Source organism: Megascapheus bottae, chromosome 10 (assembly GCF_031878675.1).
Source record: "Megascapheus bottae isolate mThoBot1 chromosome 10, mThoBot2.hap1, whole genome shotgun sequence".
Taxonomy (NCBI): Eukaryota; Metazoa; Chordata; class Mammalia; order Rodentia; family Geomyidae; genus Megascapheus; species Megascapheus bottae.
In genome coordinates, this window is record NC_143518.1 from 30797412 (window position 1) to 30821214 (window position 23803).

The 23803-nt window shown below is 37.6% G+C and overlaps 1 protein-coding gene across 1 annotated transcript; it reads right to left on the reverse strand.

The window, feature by feature from the left end:
• Positions 1-347: 347 nt before the first annotated feature.
• On the reverse strand, positions 348-22054 carry LOC150057847 (flavin-containing monooxygenase 5-like). Its single transcript, XM_090339791.1, has 9 exons — positions 21920-22054; positions 20509-20697; positions 12566-12728; positions 10470-10612; positions 7623-7822; positions 5601-5947; positions 3686-3758; positions 1020-1039; positions 348-694 (listed from the first exon to the last, which is right to left on the reverse strand). Exons 1-9 carry the CDS (start codon positions 22052-22054, stop codon positions 348-350), a joined length of 1617 nt encoding a protein of 538 aa, XP_090195917.1.
• Between the last annotated feature and the right edge of the window lie 1749 nt (positions 22055-23803).

Below are 23803 nucleotides of genomic sequence, written 5' to 3' on the forward strand. Positions count from 1 at the left end.
AAATGTTTCCCATTTGCCATAGATGTGGGGAACAGTTTGGGATCATAGAATGTACTCTTGTTTATTACTGATTTAATTTTGTTTCCACCTTTAAAAATATCACACCCACTTTTGATCAGTCTCGATTGTCATATTTTGTGCAAACTTATACACTACAACTTTGTCTGGAATAATGTGGAAATAAGCTTTCCATGATCAAACCTCTCCTATTTCTATTAGAATTAGAGATTAGGAATGATCTTCAAAATTTAAACATCCACTCCTGAATTAGTTGGTCTAACAAGTAGTCAATTGGCCTTAAGGGTTGCAATTCTTTTGGAGTTTTATAACCATTAGTCAGTGTGAGCTTAATGACATGTCATATACATGGTGACTAACATGAGAAGAAAGAGAAGAATGACAGCGAAGGTACTTTTGACCAAAAGCAGACTAAAAGAGGAAACTCCAGACTGTTGGAGCACACGTGTTCTCAGGGGTTTAAGGATTCGATCTCTCTGAGTGAGGATGGCTGTGCGGGCTCCATTCCACTTCCAAGGTCCCTGTAGGCGGAACTGGTATGGGGTACAGGGCCCATAGAACACCTCCATGGCTAGTTTTGGATCCCAGATGAGAAGAGAGAACAGGTTGGGTTTGACTCCTATCTCAGAAGCAATTTCATCCATGTAGCAGATATACTTCACTCGACGTACACTTCCTGGACTTTTCACACACCTGGAATAGAAGGAAAATATCAGAAGTTGTAGGTCAGATTTTAGTCACTAGTTTCCAATGAATTTTATTTCTGTCTTGTTTATTGACTTCATTATTTTCTGCTTACTAAATTATGATTATGATTATTGGTCTTGGGGCTTGAACTCTGGGCCTGAGAGCTGTTCCTGAGCTCTTCAGATCAAGGCTATGGCCCTACCCCTTGAGCAACAGTGCCACTTCTGATTTTCTGGTGGTTAATTGGAGGTAAGATTCTCACGGACTTTAGTGCCCGGGCTGGCTTCATTTTTTCTGGGGCTGATTTGCTTAACTTAATATTTTTTTTTCAAGTCTTTTCAATTCTTTACAAATAGTACAATGGATGAATAAAATTCCATTGTGTGTACATGTCACATTTTCTTGATCCATTCATCCACTGAATGACATTTTGCCTGATTCCTTCTTTGGCTATGGTGAATAGTGCTTCAATAACGTTGTGCTAGTGGATTTACTTAAATACAGTAAATTCAAGGGAGGGCCCAAATAGTGTAATTCCTTCAAAACCCAAATCAAAGTTTAGCAAAATAAAACGTCAGGAAGCAGGTATTTGAAAGATGTAGGGTGGTGTCAAGAGGATAGGGATAGACAAATGAAGAGGAGAAGAGGGGAGTTAATGCATATAAGAATCCAATGTATATCCTATAAAATTATGAAGAGTGGGTGGGTAAGGGTAGGATGGGTGAAAATGTTGAAATGTGTGACATTGATCAAGGATATATTGTATTCATAAATTGCTTTGTTAAAGGGCAACTACTTAAAATAACTTACTTTGTTCAATGTACAACTATTTAAATAAAACGATGGAAAAAAGAATTGGGTGGAAAGAGACAAAAGTCAAGATTAAGAAATGCAGTACTAGACATACAGGACTAAATTCTTAAATTTGGAAAAAAGAATCAAACCTTAAAGATGATTATTTTTAAAAGCAGAATATATAAACAAGGTATTTTATACCAAGTTAAGAAGGCAGATGGAAGAAATGGGAAAAAATGATAATACAGAAATACATGCTTAAATTTCGCAAAATTAAATCACAGTGATAAAGTTTATTTCAGCATATTTTTTTTTACATTTGGTGTAGAATAGAAAATGCAACTGGATCAAAAAAGATGAATATAATAGGAAAATATGGTATTCAAATCATTTCTTAAATAACTACTAAAATCTAACATTGTTTTATTTCAAATATTCAAGTAGCATAAAGTTTCCATCTTATGAAACTCTAAGTAACTGCCAAATATGCAGAATTGGTGATCATCATTTTGTAAGGTTAATATAAACTTAAAAATATAACAAAAATCAAAAAAAGAGAGAAAGGAAAGGAAAATCACAGACTATTCTCACCTACAACAGCTACAAAAATTATAATTACAGTTCTATCAAATAAAGCTGAATGGTATTTAAAGTAATCATAAATAATGAACAAGAAATATTAATAAGTGATTATTACTAGGAAATACTAATAAGTACTTATCACTAGAAATATGTTACTGTAAGTCATCCAGCATGTTAGTGATGGAAACTCACGCATTCTAGAATATCAGAAAGACATTACTTTTTCAGTAGACAATACCAAACTTAAAGTTGGAACACTAAAAGGAGACTACACACAACTGGAAATATAACAGAAATATTGATACTGTCTATTATCAAAGACCATCTTTAAAATAAAATGGTATCAATATAGGGAAAATAAATGATATAAATATAGGAAAGGAAGAGTCATAATTAATTGTTTCCATTGTCTATTTACTGAACCTAATAAAATAAATATAGATGTAGTAACAAAAAGGAGTAGGATCTGAGTAAAAAACAATCATATATGAAAGAATAACTTTCCTAAAGAATGGAATTTATTAATTAAAAATTATGAAGGGAAAACCTATTTATCTAAGGAACAAAATTTTGAATGAAGTATTTCGAATAACCTTAAATAGAGACACAGGAACACAGAAAACATAAGTAAACTGTACATATCAAGCTTAGTTTTGTAGCCTAATGGTTACATCTCTTTTGCTGTCCTTGTTTATCTCATATTGTTATAGCATTTCACCTGGTTATCTGATATATTGTATATATGTGTATTTGGTTATTTGAAGTTGGATAGGGAAGGGAGGAAAACAAGATGAGGGGCGGGGGTGAGGGGAAGGAAATGGGGACCAAGACATGAGAGAGGGTCTCAATGTATGTGAAGTAATGCACCTTCTATCTGGTGAATATAATGTAACCCTTCTAATAATCACAATAAAAATGTATGAAAAAAACACTTATAGGGCCGGGAGCATGGCCTAGTGGTAGAGTGCTTGCATAGCATGCATGAAGCCCTGGGTTCAATTTCTGGGTACCACATACACAGAAAAATCCAGCAGTGGTGCTATGGCTCAAGTAGTAGAGCTTTGAGGAAAGTCCAAACTCCAGGATTGGCAAAAATATTGACAATAAGTTCACTTGGTCATTTCTTCTAAAATTTGTATTAAAGGGTCTTTTGTATTCAAGTTATTTCAAAGTGTACAAATGAAGCATTTAATAAATGGAAATAAATGTGTACCTTTTAAGTGATTCTTTTCTTATATTTAAAAAGTGTTTATCTTTTCTTTAAAGACCTGGACTTTAGCAAATTTCCAGTGCAATTTTCATGGCCCCTGTTCTGCCAGTTTCTCCAAGGTCTTTGCTTTACAGACTGTTCATTGCATGGATTCAGATTCTGAAATTATTCCACAAATGAGATTACTATTCTATAGTCAGACATTTTTACAGGTGTATGCTATGTACATCTGTAAAGTTAAATTATCTCCGTGGACTTTATTTGGATACAAATGAAGAAACACAAATTTATACAAATGTATACATGATGCAAATATATAGGAAGAAAGAGAAATACCAAATAGCATTTTCTGAACAAATTTTATTTACTTTATCAAAAAATGAGGTTTCTTACTGTTTTTCAACTTCCTTTTCCTTCCTGTTGATTTCAGCCATCATGTCACTCTTTGAGGGTAATTTTTTCAGTCCTGAATAAAGAGAAATTCAATACTATCAGTATACCTGAGGGAGACAAGTAAACAAAGAGTGATTTTGAAAGAAAATAGTTATACCCAAGCATGTCTTTATGGAATTCATGGTTAAAGGCCTGAATTTAAAAAAATTCCAAGAAAGAAAATTTTCTTTATATCATTCTTAGGCTGTGAACTTTTCCTTAAGGGAAGTAAGTTTTGCATGATTTTTCAGTTGACACTAAGAAAAAAAATGAAGAATTCTCCTTAGAATGTATTTTAATCTTCCAGAGACCTTCCAAGGTGTCAAAGGACAGTTCCCTGGCCCTGAGTTCAAGCCCCAAGACTGGAAAAAATTTTAAAAGGTATAATATGTACACAAATATTTTCAAGTGTCTTTAAGCTTCTTTTGGGTGTGGGGGGGGGAATCCTGGGATTTGCACTCAGTGACTCATGTGTACTAGGAAAGTGCTCTACCCTTAAGGTGCAACTCCTCAAGTGTCTTTAAAGACATATTTTAGAGGATGAATGTGTAAAACATGAAAGGAAGAAAGTTGCAATATAGAAAGTTCATTAAAATGATACTTTCTACCTAAGCATACTTGTGAAATATCAATTTTCCTCAGTAATATGTATGCATATTTAATGAAAGACTTGTGTTAGATTATCCATGACATCATTGTGTATAGTAGCTCTGTCATGAACATAAAATATGAAAGTTAATATATGTAGATAGATATAGATATATGATAGCTAGCTAGCTATTTGTAGCAATCTATTGGATAAATAACTATATGGAGTGCTGTTTAGCAATGAAAATACATAACTGTAGAATAAGGAAAATCTTCCAGTATTCTGTTGCAACTAAAAACAAACACAATGAAACATGTACTTCTATGACTCTACTTATATAAAGGCAAAATAACTGAAGTGATGCTCTTCACAGAAGTAAGTACTGTTCCCTTTGGTAATGATGGGAACAATGAGGATGGAAAAAAGTAAAAGAGAACTTCTGAGTATTTTCTTTCTTTCTTTTTTTAAAGAAAAACTCTTAATAATGGTTGAGTAGGTATGTATATTCAATTTGTGAAAATTCAGCAATATATACATTCATTGTATATATGTAGTGTATGTTATATAAAATAAATATTTTTAATTGCTATCTATGGTTAATTTTCTTTGCTCAGAAGCATCAGTTTGGGTAAGAACTTGGGAAACAAGACAAGAATATGAATCATTTGGTGATAGAAGGCAAAGTAACTTAGCTGCCATTTAAAAATATGTCCATAGCTGGGCGATGGGTGGCTCATGCCGAGCTACTCAGGAAGCTGAGATCTGAGGATCGTGGTTCAAAGCCAGCCTGGATACAAAAATATGTGAGACTCTTATCTCCAATTAACCCTCAGAAAACTGGAAGTGGCTCTGTGGTTCAAATGGAAGGGTGACAGCCTTGAGCTGAATTGCTCAGGGACAATGCCCAGGCCCAGAGTTTAGACCCTACAACTGATCAAAAAAATTAAAAATGTCTGTAGACATATCCCCTTGCTTGTTTCCCTTCCTTGATCTTATTCTGTGTCTATAAAACTCTATCCTAAATTGACATTTTGCTGAAAAAAAATGAATGTCTATCCAATATTTAAATATAACCTAACTAAAATTTCACAGGTTTTTAAATTTAATTCATTAGATGCTTTCATCTTTTCACAGAGCTTAATACTCACCTTCTGTATAATTAATTTCTAATGGTGAAATTTCCAAAAAGTTAACAGGCCAAGGGGAAGAAACAAATTGAACAGAAGGCCTATCTTTCAAAATTAATAATTAGGAACCTATTTGATTCATGAGAAGATCAACATATACCTGCAAATACTCGGACAACCCATCGGCTCTGCAACTCTGAGGTGGGGATGGTAGCTCCCGCTGGCTGAAGGAGGCCAATGAAAGCTAGTGTCGGCTTCTCTAGCTGAGGGGGGAAGACAAACTTAAAAAGGGAGTTCTGCCTGTCTAGGATAGCTTCATCTTCTAAGAAAGGGAAAGAGACGGTGTAGCCTGTGGCAAAGAGAACAACATCAATGTTCTCCTGGGTACCATCCTGGAAGATGGCTGATGTCTCTGTGAACTCCTTCACATTTGGTTTCATCATCACTCTTCCAGTAATTATGTGATTTGGCAGGTCATCATTGATAACTGTTCGATGGCTAAAAATTCTGCATAATAAATGTAATGTCAAGAAATGAATATGAATCTTGGTTAAAAAATTGTTTTTTTTTACTCTTGTTTATTGACATCTTTGGAAATGATCAAGTAAATGCATTACACCTATTGGTTTAGCATATCATTTTCAGAATCACAACAGAATCTCAGCACTTTCTACCTTTTACCCAGTGTGAAACTTTGGACAAGTCATGAAACACGTCAGCCCCTTTCCTAAGCTGTAAAGCTATACTAATGACATAATAACCAGATCAGATTGCACTAAACAGGTACTAATATATATTAAATATAATTAGATCATCAAATATTTTTTACCAGTAACAAGATGCTTTTACTTTTGACATATTTATTTGCTTTTGCTATCATGTATGGTTAACATTAACTGGTCATTCATATATTTAAAGACCTCTGATATGCAACTACAACATGAGAACAAATCTCGATTGGAAAAAATTAGTGTTCAGTGATGCAAAGATCTTTGATAATTACAGTTGAAAATATGATTTCCAGCAGGAAATCAGTTTCAGCTTCCATTGCTATTGTTATGAAGTGTGTCTCTCATAATCTAAATATTTGTATAGAACATCCCAGCTCAGAAAGTTTTGAAGCTCTGTAAGCCTTTTTCCAGATACCTAATATTAATTTTCTAGTTTTACCACCCACTTATTATTTTGCCTTAAAAGAAAATTAATATAGGGGGTTCGTTAGAGTAGAAGAGGAAGAGGACCAAGAACGGATACATGAATAATATCAAATCTTAAGACAGGCAGGGGGAAAGTTCCAAGAATGAAAAAAGAGGAATGGCTGCAAAATTGAAGAATGCCATAAAAGATATAGTGGGATGAGAGGACAGATGGGCAGAAGTGTGGGGAGAGAATAAAGCTATCAGTTTGCAAACACAGAAGGAGCAGTGGAATATATCCAGATATATCACAATTTCTGGTGATACTTTGTGGGATGTGAGGATAAGGACTATGAAAATGGAAGAGGTCAAGGGATTACATGATATGAATTGTATATTCCCCCCTACCCTCTCCCACACACACCAGTCCTGGGGCTTGAAATTAGCGTCTGGGTGCTATCTCTGAGCTTCTTTTGCTCAAGGTTAGTGTTCTATCATTTGAGCCACAGCTTCACCTGTGGCTCTTCTGTGTGTGTGTGTGTGTGTGTGTGTGTGTGTATGTGTGTGTATGTGTGTGTGTGGTGGGGGAGGGGCGAAGTTAAGAGCCTCACAGACTTTTCTGCCCAGGCTGTCTTTGAACTATGATCCTCTGATCTCAGCCTCCTGTGTACCTAGGATTATAGGAGTGAGTGACTGGTGTTTGCTCAGTGATCTAGTTTTGAATCTAGAAAGCAAAGAGGAAGTAGTTGCACACTAAGGGTGAGAGAGACAAACTAGAAGGTGGAATAGTGGCATGATACAGATCTGATATAAAACAAGTTGTTAAGCTTCTGCTAACATGCCCTATACACCTTTTCCTTTTACCTTAATGGAAAAATCAGTGGCTCCCACTTGGAAAGAAAAATCCTTAGAAAGACCCTAGCAAGATAAATTCTAATAAAAATCAAAGTAGCAACCTTCATTCATTATTCTCTACATGTATTTTGTAGATTTTGCTGAGTAGGCTGGTAGTTTAAACATGGTTTGTCTGAAGTCCTTAACCTTACCTGTGTTTAGCTTGTAGTCCATAGTTGACATGGTTAAATCTTGCACTTAATTTATTCTCTGTCCATTTGTTGATCAAGAATGTGGGGCAGAATTTTTGGACTACTCTATTGTAGCGAGTAAAGAGTGTGGTGTCCATGGGGTTTCCATGATCCCAAACCCGGTTCCATATCCAAGCACCTTGTCTTGTGCTGAGGAAAACCTATGAGAGAAAAATGATGGCCCAGGAAAAATTTGGTGACTAATCCCACAAATCTCATATTCTCAGAGTATCTCTTCAGTTGTTGGGTGAGAATAGCTTTAATTTATCATTTCACCTCATCTACCCTGTCTGCTTACCATTCTCTTTCCTCACACTTAATCACAGGCCAAGTTACTTAGGATCATTTAAAATCACTTAAGTTTGTCATGAACATATTCTAATTGGGATACTTACTCTAGCTGTGCTAAGATGTCTATAATCTTTTGGATCTAAGAATGGGTAAAAACAACTATTTTAACATAAATAGGTTAATATGTTAAGAATTAGAAATTAGAATCTTTAATTTTACATTTCAGAATTATGGTATGTACATGAATGCACCTAAATACAGGTTTTCAATAACAAATTCCTGCTGGGAATTTTTTCTCATTACAAAAGGAAAATTCCATTTAACCACATCACAGTGCACAAAGAACAAAATAAGTATACTGAGAAATGTTGTGCTCTTTATTTTGAGCTATTTAACTCAGACCTCGAAAAAAGGCTGAAACTTTTTTTTCTACTTATATGTGCTGATGAGACTGTAGTTTTCTATTTATTTGTGCCAGTGCCAGGGATTGAACTAAGCGCCAAGAGCTCTTCCTTGACTTTCTTGCAGTACAGTTGGTTCTCTACCCCTGGAGCCACACATACTTCAAGTCTGGGTGAAAGTTTATAATGAAAACACAATAGCTTATAAGGCACCAATTAAAATGATCTGTGATATCTCTTGGTACTCAAGTTCAGAAATTCTAATTTTGGTAGAGACCTTCAAAATATTTTGTTGTAACTAGACAAAATGGTTGTATATTTATTAGAAATCATATCTTTCTAACTGGGAATCCAGAATCAAAACCAAAAATTCATTTTGAATTGTGGAAAGTGGACAGTATTCGTATGTTTTATTTTATTTGTGTGCATGTGTGTGTGTGCCTATACTGGGGCTTGAATGCAGTGCCCGGCTTCTTGTCTGGCTTTTCACTTTTCTCTTTCTGCAAGAACTCTTTCACTTGAGCTCCATGCTGGCATTTTTCTTGACTAATTGTAGATAGAGCCTGGAGGACTTTTCTGACTGTTACTGGTCTTGAACCAAGATCCTGATACATTACCCTCCTGAATAGCTAGGAATACAGGTAGGAACCACTGTCACTTGGCTCCCTCCATGTTCTTTATGGTTCAACAACATTCAGCACATGGAGGAATTATCTTTTCTTTTTTTCCTGTTCTTAATTTTCTCACATCTGTGGGAGCACAATGAATTTCTTCTCTATTCCAGGCCACTTTTTTGAAGATCAACAGTGCAGTTTTACCCAGGCTTGTGTGTAGTATACACTACTTCAGTTTTATTTTTAACGTTAATATTTGGTATTTTCTGTAGAATTAATTTTAGTTTAAAAATTCCCATCTCCCTAGTGCAGTGATGTCTGAGAAATAACTATATTTTAAAATCACTACAGAAACGGTGAGACATCTGGACCAGAAGCATCCAGTTGTAAAACAACTTTTTTTGCAAATACAAATCAGTGTTATTACTAACACTCTGGGTTAAAGATAGGTTTTTAATATTAGCAGTAGTCTGATAAACATGTAGAAATCTGGCATTGAGAAACAAAAGCTTGTACCTGACTAGAATTTTCATTAAAAAATAGCTGTTTATTTAAATTCTTTTACCTTTGTCCATAGAGTTTATATTTATTTTATTCCTTTCATCTCACTGAGAAGTGTCTGCATGCCTTTTGATTGGGATTAGATGTGTGAAGTATTGTCATTAGCCCAAAACCTCAAATTACTTTTTTTTTCCTTCAAAGTAGTGGGTTTGTGTTTGTTTGGAGATCAGCTTAAAAACTCTGTACTATCTGTACTGCCTCTGATGTTATGATTTTATGTATAGCATAAGGAAGCTAGCTCTGACTATATTTTCCTAAGAATAAAGACCTATTTGTGTAGCATGAAAAAAAAAGAAATGGTGAGACAAAGGATGAATTAATGCAGCAGTGATACTCACTAGACACTATGCTGAAAATGAATTATATGACTTATGTGGAAGGCAGTTTGGGAGGGAAAAAACAGGGAAGAGGTGTCACTGTTCAAAAAAGAAATGAACTCATTATCTGACTCAAGTAACTGTAACCATTCTGCATATCACCTTCCCAATAAAAATCAAATCAAATCAGGATCAATTAGTTGTACAAGGACATGATGAAATGTCCATAGTTGACTTCAATGTGCTTTGATCAGCCTTCTTCAATCTCCCCATCTCTATCCCAAATCAACCCCAACAAGCTTTATTATTCAATTTTCACATATGCACATTAACTATTTCAACCATAATCTGGCTAATTCGAAATTATCTGGCTGTAGTTGAATTACTTTCTTCCATGATCATAACTGAAATTTGTCATGATAGAGTGACTTTATGTATCCTGATTTTCTGTCTCCCTTTACTTGTGTAGTCAGAATTAAAATGTGCCATTTCTTTGTTTAACTAGCTCACAGTCAAAATCAAGATGCTACTGTTAAACCAACAACAAAAGTCTAGATCTCATGGCCCATGCTCTCCAGGTGTGAAGCTTACACCCAAGAACAGAATCAGTGTACAATGCCAAACCTGCTCAGCAACATGACTGATCTCCCCAGCCACATCAGCTCCAGAATTCCCAATGCCAATCACAACCACTCTCTTCCCCACAAAATTGTCTGGCTGCTTGTACTCCCAACTGTGGAGGTATTTGCCTCGGAACTTGTCGATCCCTGTGAGGAAAGATTCAAAGCCCTAAAATCACTAACAGAAGTGGGATAGGCTACTGCCAGCATTCATTTCCAAATCTGAAGTACATAATACTTAAATTTCTTCTTTCTTCCTGGAGTCACTGTTACCACTATTACAGAATGTGATTATCCAAAGACCAAAATAATCACTGACAGTAATAATCTGTCTAAAACCCAAACAAAGCACACTCAAGTTTCTTGATTTTAAATTTGCTCAACATGATTACTCATGTCACTTTATGTTAATGTCTTTTTCTTTAAAAATATTATTGTAGTGATGTATAGCGGGGTTACAGTTACATTCGTATAGTAGTGGGTATATTACTTCTTTTTGAATATTGTTACCCCTTCCCATGTTTTCTCCCACTTTCTCTCCCCCCAGGTTCTTATCTTTATTTACATATTCCCTTTTTGTAACTCTGAGAAAATTCAACAAATATGTAAATATTCTTAGCAATAAATAGTAGTGTTCTCTAAAGAATTTGCAAAATATGTAACAAATTTTAAAGTTCATAGAAGTCCTATGAAAATGTGTAGACAATAAGAAAAAAGACAATAATAAAATTATCTATTTTATTTAGTGCAAGATAATCTGAAATACTTAGTATATAATGTACATATTAGATTTATAATGAATAATACACTTATATATTCTCATTATATATTCCAAATCTGGTGTTGGTGTTACACTGAAAGCATATCTTAGTTGGTAGTATTCATGTTCATTGCTTGATAATGGCACTTGGCTAATGGATATGCTGGGAATGTTAGAGTTTTCAATGTATTATAAAGAAAAATATTTTGAGTGCTGGTGGCTCCCACCTCCAATCTTAGCTATTCAGGAGGCTGAGATCTGAGTATCCAGCCTGGTCAGGAAAGTATGATAGACTCTTGTCTCCAATTAACCACCAGGAAACTGTGGAAATAGTGCTATGGCTTGAAGTGGTGGAGCACTAGTCTTGAGCAAAAAAGGCTCAGGAACAGTACTAGGCCCTGAGTTCAAGCCCCATGACTGACATACCAAAAAGGAAAAATGCTGATTATATTTTAAATGTAACAATGTATGCTAATAGTGACATAAATTTAAAATTATATTCTGTATTTTCTATAATTCTTTCAGTGAGCCAATAATCTCTAAAATAACATCAATCTCGTTTTCCTTAATTGTACCAGCATCGTTTTACTCAAGGCCTCCATTATTATCTGTTAAACTATTTAAAAATTCTAACTGGCATTGCTGATTTGATCTTCCTCCCTATCAATTTATCTTCTTTTGCACTGAAAGACTCATCTTTGTAATGTACAAAGACAATCACATATTTGTACTTTACACATGTGATGTGCCCACACATCTGTGCACATGTACACACAGAAACATATACACAATACAGTGATTTTCCAATGACTTATTTTTTGCCAGTCCTGGAGTTGGCACTGTCCTTGAACTTTCTCAAGGCTAGCACACTACCATTTAAACCACAGCACACTTCTGTTTTTTTTCAGTGTATGTAGTACGGAGGAATTGAACTCAGGTCTTTGTGCATGCAAGACAAGTACTCTACCACTAGGCCACACCCCGGTCCTTCCACCAACTTTTGTACACCATTCCCTGGTCCACTCACTTGACACACATCAAATGTATATCATTTCTTAAGCTGCTTCAAACCATTCCACACTGTACTACTTTTCATAGACTGCTTCATTTAGTGGAGGGCCTGTTTTTAGGTCCTGTTCACCTGAGAAAAATTTTGGTTCCAGTGCTATTTTCATTATCAGGTCTTTTTTGAAGGTTCCAGAAAAGCAATATATGTTCATTTGTATCCACGTTGTGTGATGGAAACATTTTCTGTTTAGTGCCTATGATAGAACAGACATATCCATAGAATATGTGCTATTAATGTTATTATCCATAGAATATGTATTTATCAGTTATACCTGTGAAATCCTGTAGTGGAAAATGCTTTTCATTATAATGACCACTGCAAATCATGACTCCATCAAAGATATAGGTTTTCTGTTTCCCAAGAGCTTCTACCACAATATCCCACTGGCCAGAGGATGAGAAATCAGGACGCTTCCTCACACTGCACACGTTGGTCTGTGAAACAAAGAACAAAAGCAGCCTTAGCTCTAGAGCATTGTTCTCAGTCTTCATGATTTCTCCTAAGAACTCTATGCCTCAAAAAACAAAGCAAGTTTTACCCTCTGTATACATAGTTCCTGCATCTTTATGTATCCTCCCCCAAATGTCATTTACCAAGAATCAAAATACTTTGGGAAATAAAAATCTAATTCCTTCATTTGCTATCTATTGCAGTTCTTTTAGTAAATCTGATTGAAAAATAGACTTCACAAGGAAGGAAGATGGCGCCGAGACAATAGGGACACTGCCCAGCTCTCTCTCACAAAAAGAGAGAACCAGGGAGTCCCACGAGCCAACTACCTTAAGAAATCCACAACAACAAACTTAAAAAGCAACAGAGAAGGACTCAAACCGGAAAAGAAATCCAGATAAAGCTCACATCCAACTTTCTCAAAGAATTCAGAACTCGAGGACCCCTCCCCCACCTCTCTCCGTGAAAAGCGGCGGCAGTGGAGGCCGGAGCCCAACGGCTGCAGAAACCAGCACAGAACCGGGCCAGCAAACGGCGGAAGCAGCAGAACCCAGACGCGGAACCAGAACAGCAAGCAGCGGAACCCAGACGCAGAACACAGGCGGCGGCGGGGGAGACCCGAGGGGAGTGAAAGACTCCCCACCACCGTGGAACACCCGCAGATGGACGCAGAGGCGTGAGTAATACAGCGCATCCCCAAACACATCGGGAAAGCAGAGCGGGTGCCAAGCAATAGAACTTAACTCAGACCCCTCCACCCCACCCAAGAAAGACTGGCAGGAGCAGGGGGGCAAGGAATTTAGAATCCTGTCCCTTCCCTCAACAGCCCCCTCCCTCAGGCCATTGATTGGCTATTGACAGGAGGGCTACCTAAGACCCAGCACCCCACCAAGGGAGGCGGGGCTGTCCCAACTCCCACCCGCCCAACGGGCTCAACCCCCAGCCCTCTGACTGGAGACTGACAAGCAGGCGGACCATAAGACTCAGCACCCCACCAGGGGAGGCAGAGCTGTTCCAGCTCCCACCCGCCCACCAGGCTCCTCTCCCAGGCCACTGGATCTGGAGAGTGGAGGGCACTGGGACCCTGCCTTACAACAGCGGGTAGGGTGTGCGGGGGAAAATAGGAGCCAGCATCTGCCCCCCCTCAATTCTTGAGCGGGGCATCCTCCAGCTGGGAATCCTGAGCAAGACAGCACCGAGGGGCCCCCCACAGTCACAGACTCTGACAAAGCAGTGGAAACACAGCAGGGATCTGAAGGGCTGACCAGCAGCCAAGCTCCCCTTCTGAGAATCAAAAAGGCGCAGCTCCGCCCTTGGAGCCCACGTCCTCAGCTAGGCCCCACCCCTGGGAACAGAGGGGTCTCCTGCTGGTCCTGCTGAGAGCCCCTGGAAACTCTCAATCCCCAGACCCTTGGCTTGGGGCCGCCCCTGGAAGCAGCACAGGAAAACGTCTGCCAACCGCGCTCAGACGGAAGCTCGCAGATCCATCCCATGGTCCACTGTGAGGCCACTGGTTGGGCCAAGAGCTAGCCGTGCAGCAACACATAAGTTTTATTCTAATACTTTCCAAACTTTGTACTCAAATACGCTACCTACTTATCAACTTAGGGCAGTTATCCTTACACTATACCTTTTCTTCATTACTACAATATTCTTACACTCCTACGTTAATCCTCTTGTACCTCCCCTGACCTCTCTCATTCTATTTTTCTATCTCTGGACCTCTGTTCGTCTTTCAACCCTTATACTGCATGGATCTATACTTGATGGCTGTTGAGCAATACTGTATATCTAGGTGTTTAATTATTCTCTAGGCTCAGAGGGACTTAAAGACAATAGAGATTGGATTGAGAGGCTTATTGTTTTGGGTATAAATCGCTTATCACTGGTTGTATTAGACTGGTCTGTAAGTGCACAAAAAGAAAGAGTGATAACACCAATCAAAACTTGTGAACATCTACTGTCTGCCAGCTACAGAGGTCTAGGTTGGTTATATCTGAAAAACTATAATCGTATTTAGTATTAATCTTGCTCCCATTTTCAAATGCGCAGAACAAGAAACTCAAGAAAAATGTCAAATCAAGAAACAACATCCCCCACCCAATGTAAACAGACAATGGAACAGTCACTGGCAAACCTAGAGGAGAGTCTTCCAAGTGCTACACAAATGCAATTGATAAACATCATTAATGAAAAATGTGAAAATATAAAGAAAGAGATAATGGAAGATGCCATAGCTAAACAAGAGGAAACCATTAACAAGGTGATAAGTGAAAAAGAAGAAGCCATAAAGGAGGCCATAATAAAGGTTTTTCAAAGAAAGATGGATGAATTCATAGAATCCACAAATAAAAAAGTGACCGAACTCCAGCAAATGTCCAAAGAAAATAAAGCTACTGAGCTAACCACTCAAATGGAAATCAAGGAGCTAAAGAAATCCATACATGATCTAAAACAAGAGATGCAAGGCATCAAAAATGAGCAATTAGAAGCAAGGGAGATGAAAAATAAAGTAGATAGCTTTGATAGCAGGTTAGACAATGCAGAGGAGAGAATTTCCGGGGCTGAAGATAATTTAGTTATTATAGAGAAAGAACAGAAAATGAGTCAATCCAAATCTAGGAAATATGAGAGAGCGCTTCAGGAGGTCCAAGATACAGTAAGGAAGCCTAATTTAAGGCTAATTGGTATTGAGGAGGGCCTGGAGAAAGAGGTCAATGGTATTGGAAATATACTTCAGGGAATCATCTCAGAGAATTTCCCAAATATCCAGAAGGGCAGGCTCATCCAGATACAAGAAGCTTTTAGAACCCCAAACAGACCTGACCAGAAAAGAACATCCCACCGCCACATCATAATCCGAACTGGATCAATAGAAACCAAAGAAAAGATCCTAAAGGCAGCCAGGGAAAAGGGATCAGTAACCTATAAAGGCAAACAAATAAGAATACCCCCAGATTTCTCAGCAGAGACCATGCAAGCAAGAAGTGACTGGAAGCATATATGTCATGCCCTTACGTCAAATAACTACCAACCAAGAATTCTGTACCCAGCTAAGCTCTCATTCATAACTGGGGAAACAATAAAATCATTCCATTCCAGGGAAAAGCTGCAACAATATGTCGCAACAAAACCAACACTACAGAGAATTCTCAAAGATGTTCTATACATAGAAAACCAAAATAAATGCAATATAGGGAAAGAAATGGCACCTAAACAGCATACCATCTAAGGACCACAAGCACTGTCAAGACACAGGCCCTAATAAAAGCTTTTAAAAATGGTAGGAACTAATAAATATCTCTCAATCCTAACTCTCAATATCAATGGACTTAATTCTCCAATTAAACGGCATAGGCTGTCTAGTTGGATCAAAAAGCAAGAGCCATTGTTCTGCTGTCTTCAAGGGACACATCTTACCCAAAAAACCAATCATCTTTTGAAAGTGAAAGGTTGGAATAAACTCTATCAAGCTAACGGCCCCCATAAACAGGCTGGAGTTGCCATCCTCATATCAGATAAAATAGACTTCAAACTAAAATTTAGTAAGAAAAGACAAAGAAGGTTACTACATACTACTAAAGGGATCTTTCCTCCAGGAAGACATAACGATCCTAAATATTTACACACCCAATCCCGGAGCTCCAAACTTCATCAAGCAAACTTTACTTACACTGAAACCATACATAGATCGAAACACAGTGATTGTCGGTGACTTTAACACACCACTCTCACCTATGGACAGATCAACAAGGCAAAAACTCAACAGAGAAACCTTAGAAGTGAACAACTATATAGACCAACTAGATCTAACAGACATCTGCAGAATATTCCACCCAGCAACAACACAATGTACGTTTTTCTCAGCAGCACATGGAACATTTTCCAAAATAGACCACATCTTAGGCCATAAAACAAACCTGGACAGATTCAGAAACACAGAAATTATTCCATGCACACTCTCAGACCACAAAGGCATCAAATTGGTACTGAACACACATCTCCACCAACGAAAACCCTGTAACTCATGGAGACTGAACAACACATTGTTGAATCACCAATGGGTCATCGAAGAGATCAGAACAGAAATTCAACAGTTTATGAAATTTAACAATAAGGAGCACACAAAATACCAACTCCTTTGGGACACAGAAAAGGCAGTAATCAGAGGAAAATATATAACGCTGAGTGCCTACAGCAACAAGTTGGAAAAATCGCAAACCAACAAGTTAATGTCTCACATTAAGCTCCTGGAAAAAGAGCAACAAACCAACCCTAATCCCAGTAGAAGAAAGCAAATTATTAAAATCAAAGCAGAATTAAATGATTTGGAATCCAAAAAAACTATAGAAAGAATCAACAAAACAAGGAGTTGGTTCTTTGAAAGAATTAACAAAATTGACAAACCCTTAGCAAATCTTACCAAAAAAAGAAGACAGCGTATCGAAATAAACAAAATCACAGATGAAAATGGTAATATCACGACAGAAATTACCAATATCCAGAATATCATGAGGGAATACTTCTCAAACCTTTACGCCAACAAATTTGAGAATCTAGAAGAAATGGATGAATTCCTAGACAATATTAACATACCCACACTGAACCAAGAAGAGCTAACCCAACTAAGCAGGCGAATTTCAAGCTCTGAAATAGAAATGGCAATTAGAGAACTTCCACCTAAAAAGAGCCCAGGGCCACATGGATTCACAGCTGAATTCTATAAGGTCTTCAAAGCAGAGCTCACACCAATACTCCTCAAGCTCTTCAACGAAATTGAAAATGAAGGTTCTTTACCAAACTCATTCTATAAAGCCAGTATAACCCTCATCCCCAAACCAGACAGAGATTCATCAAAGAAAGAGAACTATAGACCTATTTCTTTGATGAACATCGATGCAAAACTTCTCAACAAAATACTGGCCAACCGTCTACAATAACTGATCAAAAAATTATACACTATGATCAAACTGGATTCATCACAGGGAGGCAAAGCTGGTTCAACATACGCAAATCAATTAATATAATTCAACACATCAACAGGAGCAAGGACAAAAATCACATGATTGTCTCAATAGATGCGGAAAAGGCATTTGACAAGATCTAGCACCCCTTTATGTTAAAAGCTCTGAAGAAACTAGGAATCCATGGAACATTCCTCAATGTAATAAAGGCTGTGTATGAGAAACCAACTGCTAGTATTACACTTAATGGTGAAAATCTAAAGCCATTCCCTCTAAAATCAGGAACGAGACAAGGATGCCCACTCTCTCCACTCCTCTTTAACATAGTACTAGAATTCCTAGCCAGTGCAATAAGGCAAGAAGCGAGCATAAAAGGGATCCAAGTAGGGAAAGAGGAAATAAAACTATCCCTCTTTGCAGATGACATGATTCTGTATTTAAAGAATCCTGTAGACTCTACTCCCAAGCTCCTTGAGCTGATTCAAAACTTTGGAAGAGTAGCAGGCTATAAAATCAACACTCAAAAATCAACTGCCTTCCTTTACGCCAACAGTGAGAGGAAGAAGGCAATAATCAGGAAAGAAACTCCTTTCACAATAGCCTCAAAGAAAATAAAGTACCTAGGAATTAGCTTAACTAAGAATGTAAAGGACCTTTTTGATGAAAACTTTAAAACCCTAAAAAAGGAAATTAAAGCAGAACTAAGGAAATGGAAAAACCTCCCATGCTCCTGGATTGGAAGAATCAACATTGTGAAAATGACAATCTTGCCAAGGGCTATCTACAAATTCAATGCAATACCCATTAATATCCCAATGGCATTCTTTAAAGAAATAGAAGAGGCAATTCAAAATTTCATATGGAATAAGAAAAGACCCCGTATAGCAAAAACACTTCTTAGCAGAAAGAACAGCGCTGGAGGAATTTCAATTCCAAACTTTAGACTCTATTACAGAGCTATAATTCTCAAAACAGCTTGGTACTGGCACAAGAACAGGCCTGAAGACCAATGGAATAGAAGTGAGGACCCAGATATTAAACCACAGACTTATGGCCACCTAATCTTTGACAAGGGAGCCAAAAAAATAGAATGGAAGAAAGACAGCCTCTTCAACAAGTGGTGCTAGCAGAACTGGTTAAGCACCTGCAGAAAACTAAAGTTGGATCCTCCTTTGTCACCTTGCACTAGAATTAACTCCAAATGGATCAAAGACCTGGAGGTAAAAGCTGACACACTGAAAACTTTACAGGAAGGAATAGGAGATACACTAGGCCTCCTTGGCACAGGTAGAAACTTTCTTAATAAGGACCAAGAATCACAACAAATCAGAGAAAGGCTGGATAAGTGGGACTGCATTAAACTGCGGAGTTTTTGTATGGCAAAGGACATAGCTAGTAAAGTAATTAGGAAGCCTACAGAGTGGGAGAAGATCTTCACCAACCAAACAACAGACAAAGGCCTCATATCTAAAATATATCAACAACTCAAAAAATTGAATCACTCCAAAACTAATCTCCAAAGTAACAACCATCCCATTAAAAAATGGGCCAAAGATTTAAAGAGAGTCTTCTCTGAAGAAGAAACAAAAATGGCCTATAGACACATGAAGAAATGCTCAACATCTCTGGTCATAAAAGAAATGCAAATCAAAACAACTCTCAGATTCCACCTCACTCCAGTTAGAATGGCCAGGATCAGGAAAACGAATAATAACAAATGCTGGACGGGATGTGGCCAGGAGGGATCACTACTACACTGTTGGTGGGAGTGCAAACTCATTCAACCACTATGGAAAGCAGTGTGGCAGTGCCTCAAAAGGCTAAACATAGAACTCCCCTATGACACAGCAATTCCACTACTTGGCATTTACCCAACCATCTAGAAACAAGGGCATACTAAATCCACTAGCACAACAATGTTCATTGCAGCACTACTCACCATAGCAAAGATATGGAACCAACCTAGATGCCCCTCAGTTGATGAGTGGATCAACAAGATGTGGTATTTGTACACAATGGAATTCTATGCTGCTGTCAGAAAAAACGACATCGCCCCATTTGTTAGGAAATGGAAAGACTTAGAAAAAGTCATATTAAGTGAAGTAAGCCAGACTCAAAGGAACTTAGGCTCAATGGTTTCCCTCATTCGTCATAATCAGTAGAAACCTTGGGCTCTACTAGCAGAGATCTGCAATAGAGCAAAGTCTTGATACATAAGGCCATATAGTATGAAGCTAATTGAAAGGGCCTCCAAGATATTGAAACAAAAGCCATATAATGAGTGACTGTTGTCCTTAATGTACTATGTTGTCTCTCATCTCCTTTGCTGTCCCTTGGTTATCTCATATTGGTATAGTATCTCGCTTTGTTATCTGATATATTGAATTTATTTGTATTTGGTTATTTGAAATTTGATAGGGAAGGGGGGAAAACCAAGATGGGTGGGGGATGGGGGAGGTTAATGGGTACCAAGACATGTGAAAGGGTATCAATGTATGTGAATTAATGCACCTTTTATCTGGCCAATATCATGTAACCCTTTTATTAATTACAATAAAAAATTTAAAAAAAAAGAAAAATAGACTTCACGTTCAAACCTCAAAAGCTGTCTCCCGCCTGGAGTGGGGAAGGGAGACTAAGGTAGAAACAAATATTTACAAACAATGAGAATGAGGAAGATATGAGGTTGCTTTCAGAATTCTAATGCAAATTGAAACTATGCCTCAGCATTCCCTAGCAGTGTGGACTTTGTCCTTTACCAATGTGCAGATGGTGAACAGGGATGTTTTTTTCTCCTTACTTGGAACTGGATGTATTTTATAAGTCCAAAATGATTGGCATACATCCTAAGATACTCCATCAGTTTGGAATGGTGCAGGTAGTTGGGATAATGGTCAGGCATCGGGTAGTCACTGAAGGCGGTCATCTCCTTGGAGGTGTTGCTGGTCAAAGATCGGTAGATTCCAGGAATTCTGCTTTGTGGTGTTTCCTGTAAGAAACAAACCATTGCCTTTCAGGATCCAGGAGCACAATGAAGATTGTTTAGGAAATGATCTCATTTGTGATGCTAGACTTATTTTTTTTTGAAGACCCCTTGTTTGATCATCAATTTTTGTGATATTGTTCAACAAAATAAAAGCATTCACTTCACTTTCTAGTGATAGGGTCCTTTTGTATTTCTATTTGTTTCTATGTGCCCTGATAGTTCAATGTAGTGGCAGAGTGTAGACGATATAATGAATAATGTGTTGAGAAACACACATAGGGTATTGGAAAGGACAACCATCGAAGGACAAAATCAACCTCATAAATATAAGGAATTTTCTAGAAGAGAGGGCATGGGGGAAATGCATTAAAGATTTTTGGCTTAAAAATTCATGCAAATATATGCTATGCTAAAATATTAGGTGATAATTATGATAACAGTTAGATATATGCAATGAGCACTACGAGAAAAATCCTGTATTATTTTATAGTAAGACACATAAACATTAAAAACACTCTTTAGCTGGGTGCTGGTGTCTCAGGTCTGTAATCCTAGCTACTCAGGATGCTGAGAAAGGAGGATTGCACTCATAAGACTCTTACCTTCAGTTAACCACCACAAAGGTGGAAGTAAAGCGGCGACTCAGATACTAGAGTGTCAGCTTTGAGCCAGAAAGCTAAGGGAAGTACCTATCCTCAGAACACACAACACACACACACACACACACACACACACACACACACACACACACAGATTACATTTCCTTCTTGCTTTCTGAAACACTGTCTATGCTATAAACCTCCTGTAAGTTGTGTATTAATGATAACACAAAAATGTATGAAGACATTTTTTCAGCAACCCGTAAATAACGCAAAACAACCCGAAAAATGATTCTATAGGACAGAGTAGTGTCCGAACTACGATTCAGAGCTCAAGTCCTTTTGTCAAGTTTGCTGGAGGCAGAATTACTATACATATTTTCTGAGCTTCAGCTTCCTAATAGGTAAATTTGCATACTGATAACCCAAATATTCCATAGGAAGTTTGGGGAAATGTAAGCGAATAGGATTTGGCCAAGTGTATCAAGATATTTTAAAAAGTATTATTTTGAAAAACACATCTAAGAAAGTATAACATGTTATCAGAGTTCTATTCCTAGTTGAAAAAAAAGCAGCTTTGTTACACAAAGAAAACATCATACTTATGAGAACATTCATAATATTACCTCATAATTCCATAGTCCTCCAATGTCCTTGTTCTTTTCAAAACACACAGGCTCAAGCCCCTCCTCCAGGCAGCTCTTAATGGCGCCTAATCCGCTGACCCCAGCCCCAATCACTGCAATTCTTTTAGCTCTCATAGTCTCTTGAATAAAGAAGAAAGTTTTTCTTTTGTTTGTTTTTGTTTTCAATATTTTGAGTAACAGTATCCGTCAGTATCTCCCTCCCTTTTATGAGTCCCATCATTTCTTTTGGCATATTTTTGCATACCTGTTACAACATATGTTTTCTTTCTTTAATTAATTTATTTTATTGTTTTCATACCGGTGGTATACAGAGGGATTACAATTACATGAGTCAGGTAGTGAGTACAATGTTTCCTACAGTGTTTTCTGTTCCCACCCTCCCAACCTGCCTTATCATCTCTATCCATGAGTTGCATAGTTCTCTTTCCAGTGAGCTGACCCTTTTTATCCTCTTCCCTCAAGTCTTATGCCCCCTGACAACATATGCTTTCTTAATGTGAGTCATATATATATATATATATACACATACGTGTAGTACATACATTTAGTCCCATATCAGCAGCTTGTTCATCCACACATTAATCCAACTACAGATAAAACATATTAAACCATTATGTTTATCCCATTTAAAGACTTTTCCTTGTCATGATTCCTACAATGGTACAATGAAAATTACTTATATAGCATCTATTGTGCATTATAAGTAATCCCCACATGACTTTATTTAATACATGAGTTTGTATGTAGATAATGCAGATACTCTTCCATCTGGATAAAGAAGTTGAGCAACTGCAAATTGAGTGCCTTCAAGACATCCTGGAATCAATTTCCACAGATACTCAGATAGTGGATTATATATTAACCATATATGTGGTAACTTTTATTAGTGATAAGAGAATTGTCTCGAAACAGGTCCACAGATGGAATAAAAAAAATTAAAATTAAAAAAAAGAGAATTGTCTCATTTAATCCAAGCAAAATTTGTAAGAATTTCCTGATGATTCAAAAACTTTTTATAAATTTCCCAAATTTTTAAAATTTGATTTTAAAATAGTGGTTTATATATTGAAGGTTATTGCATTGAGTCTTTTTTTTTTGTGGGTCATAAGGCTTGAATTCGGCCTGCTCGCTGTTCCTGAGTTCTTCATCTCAAGGCTACTACCCTACCCTTGAGCCAAGCCCCACTCCCCATTTTCTAGAGGTTAACTGGAGATAAGAGTCTCAGGTCCTTTTGTGCCCAAGCTGGTTTTTGAAACTTGATCCTCAGATCTCAGCCTCCTAAGTAACTAGGATTTACAGTACCTGGCTGCATTGAGTCAATTAAAATCTTTCTTTTCTTTCTTTCCTTCTTTCTTTCTTTCTTTTTTTTTTGTCTGTCATGGGACTTGATCTCTGGGCCTGGGCTCTGTCCCTAAGCTTTCACTCAAGGCTACTGCCCTACCCCTTGAGCTACAGTGCCATTTCAAGTTTTCCGTTGGTTAATTGGAGATAAGTCTTACCGTGGGGCTGGGAGTTTGGCCTAGTGGTTGAGTGCTTGCCTACCATGCATGAAGACCTGGGTTCAATTCCTCGGTACCACATACATGGAAAAAAGCCAGAAGTGGTGCTGAGGCTCAAGTGGTAGAGCTCTATCCCTGAGAAAGTCCAAGGACAGTGCTCAGGCTCTGAGCTCAATCCCAGGACTGGCAAAAAAAAAAACGTCTCACCGACTTTAGTGCCCATGCTGGCTTTGAACCCCGATGGTCAGATCTCAGCCTCCTTGGTAGCTAGGATTATAGGCATAAGCCACTGTTCCCCGCAGGGGTGGATTTTTTTTTTAATCACAAGTCCAGGCATGGAAAAATAAGCTGAAACATTGAATGC

Excerpts from the sequence above, each read along its gene's own strand:
- LOC150057847 (XM_090339791.1), bottom strand. The coding sequence starts at position 22,054 with ATGAGAGCTAAAAGAATTGCAGTGATTGGGGCTGGGGTCAGCGGATTA. Across the intron at positions 5,948-7,622 it reads GGACTACAAGCTAAACACAG|AATTTTTAGCCATCGAACAG; the intron begins GTAAGGTTAAGG and ends TTTATTATGCAG. Across the intron at positions 1,040-3,685 it reads GAAAAGGAAGTTGAAAAACA|ACTTGAAAAAAAAATATTAA; the intron begins GTAAGAAACCTC and ends AGAATTGAAAAG.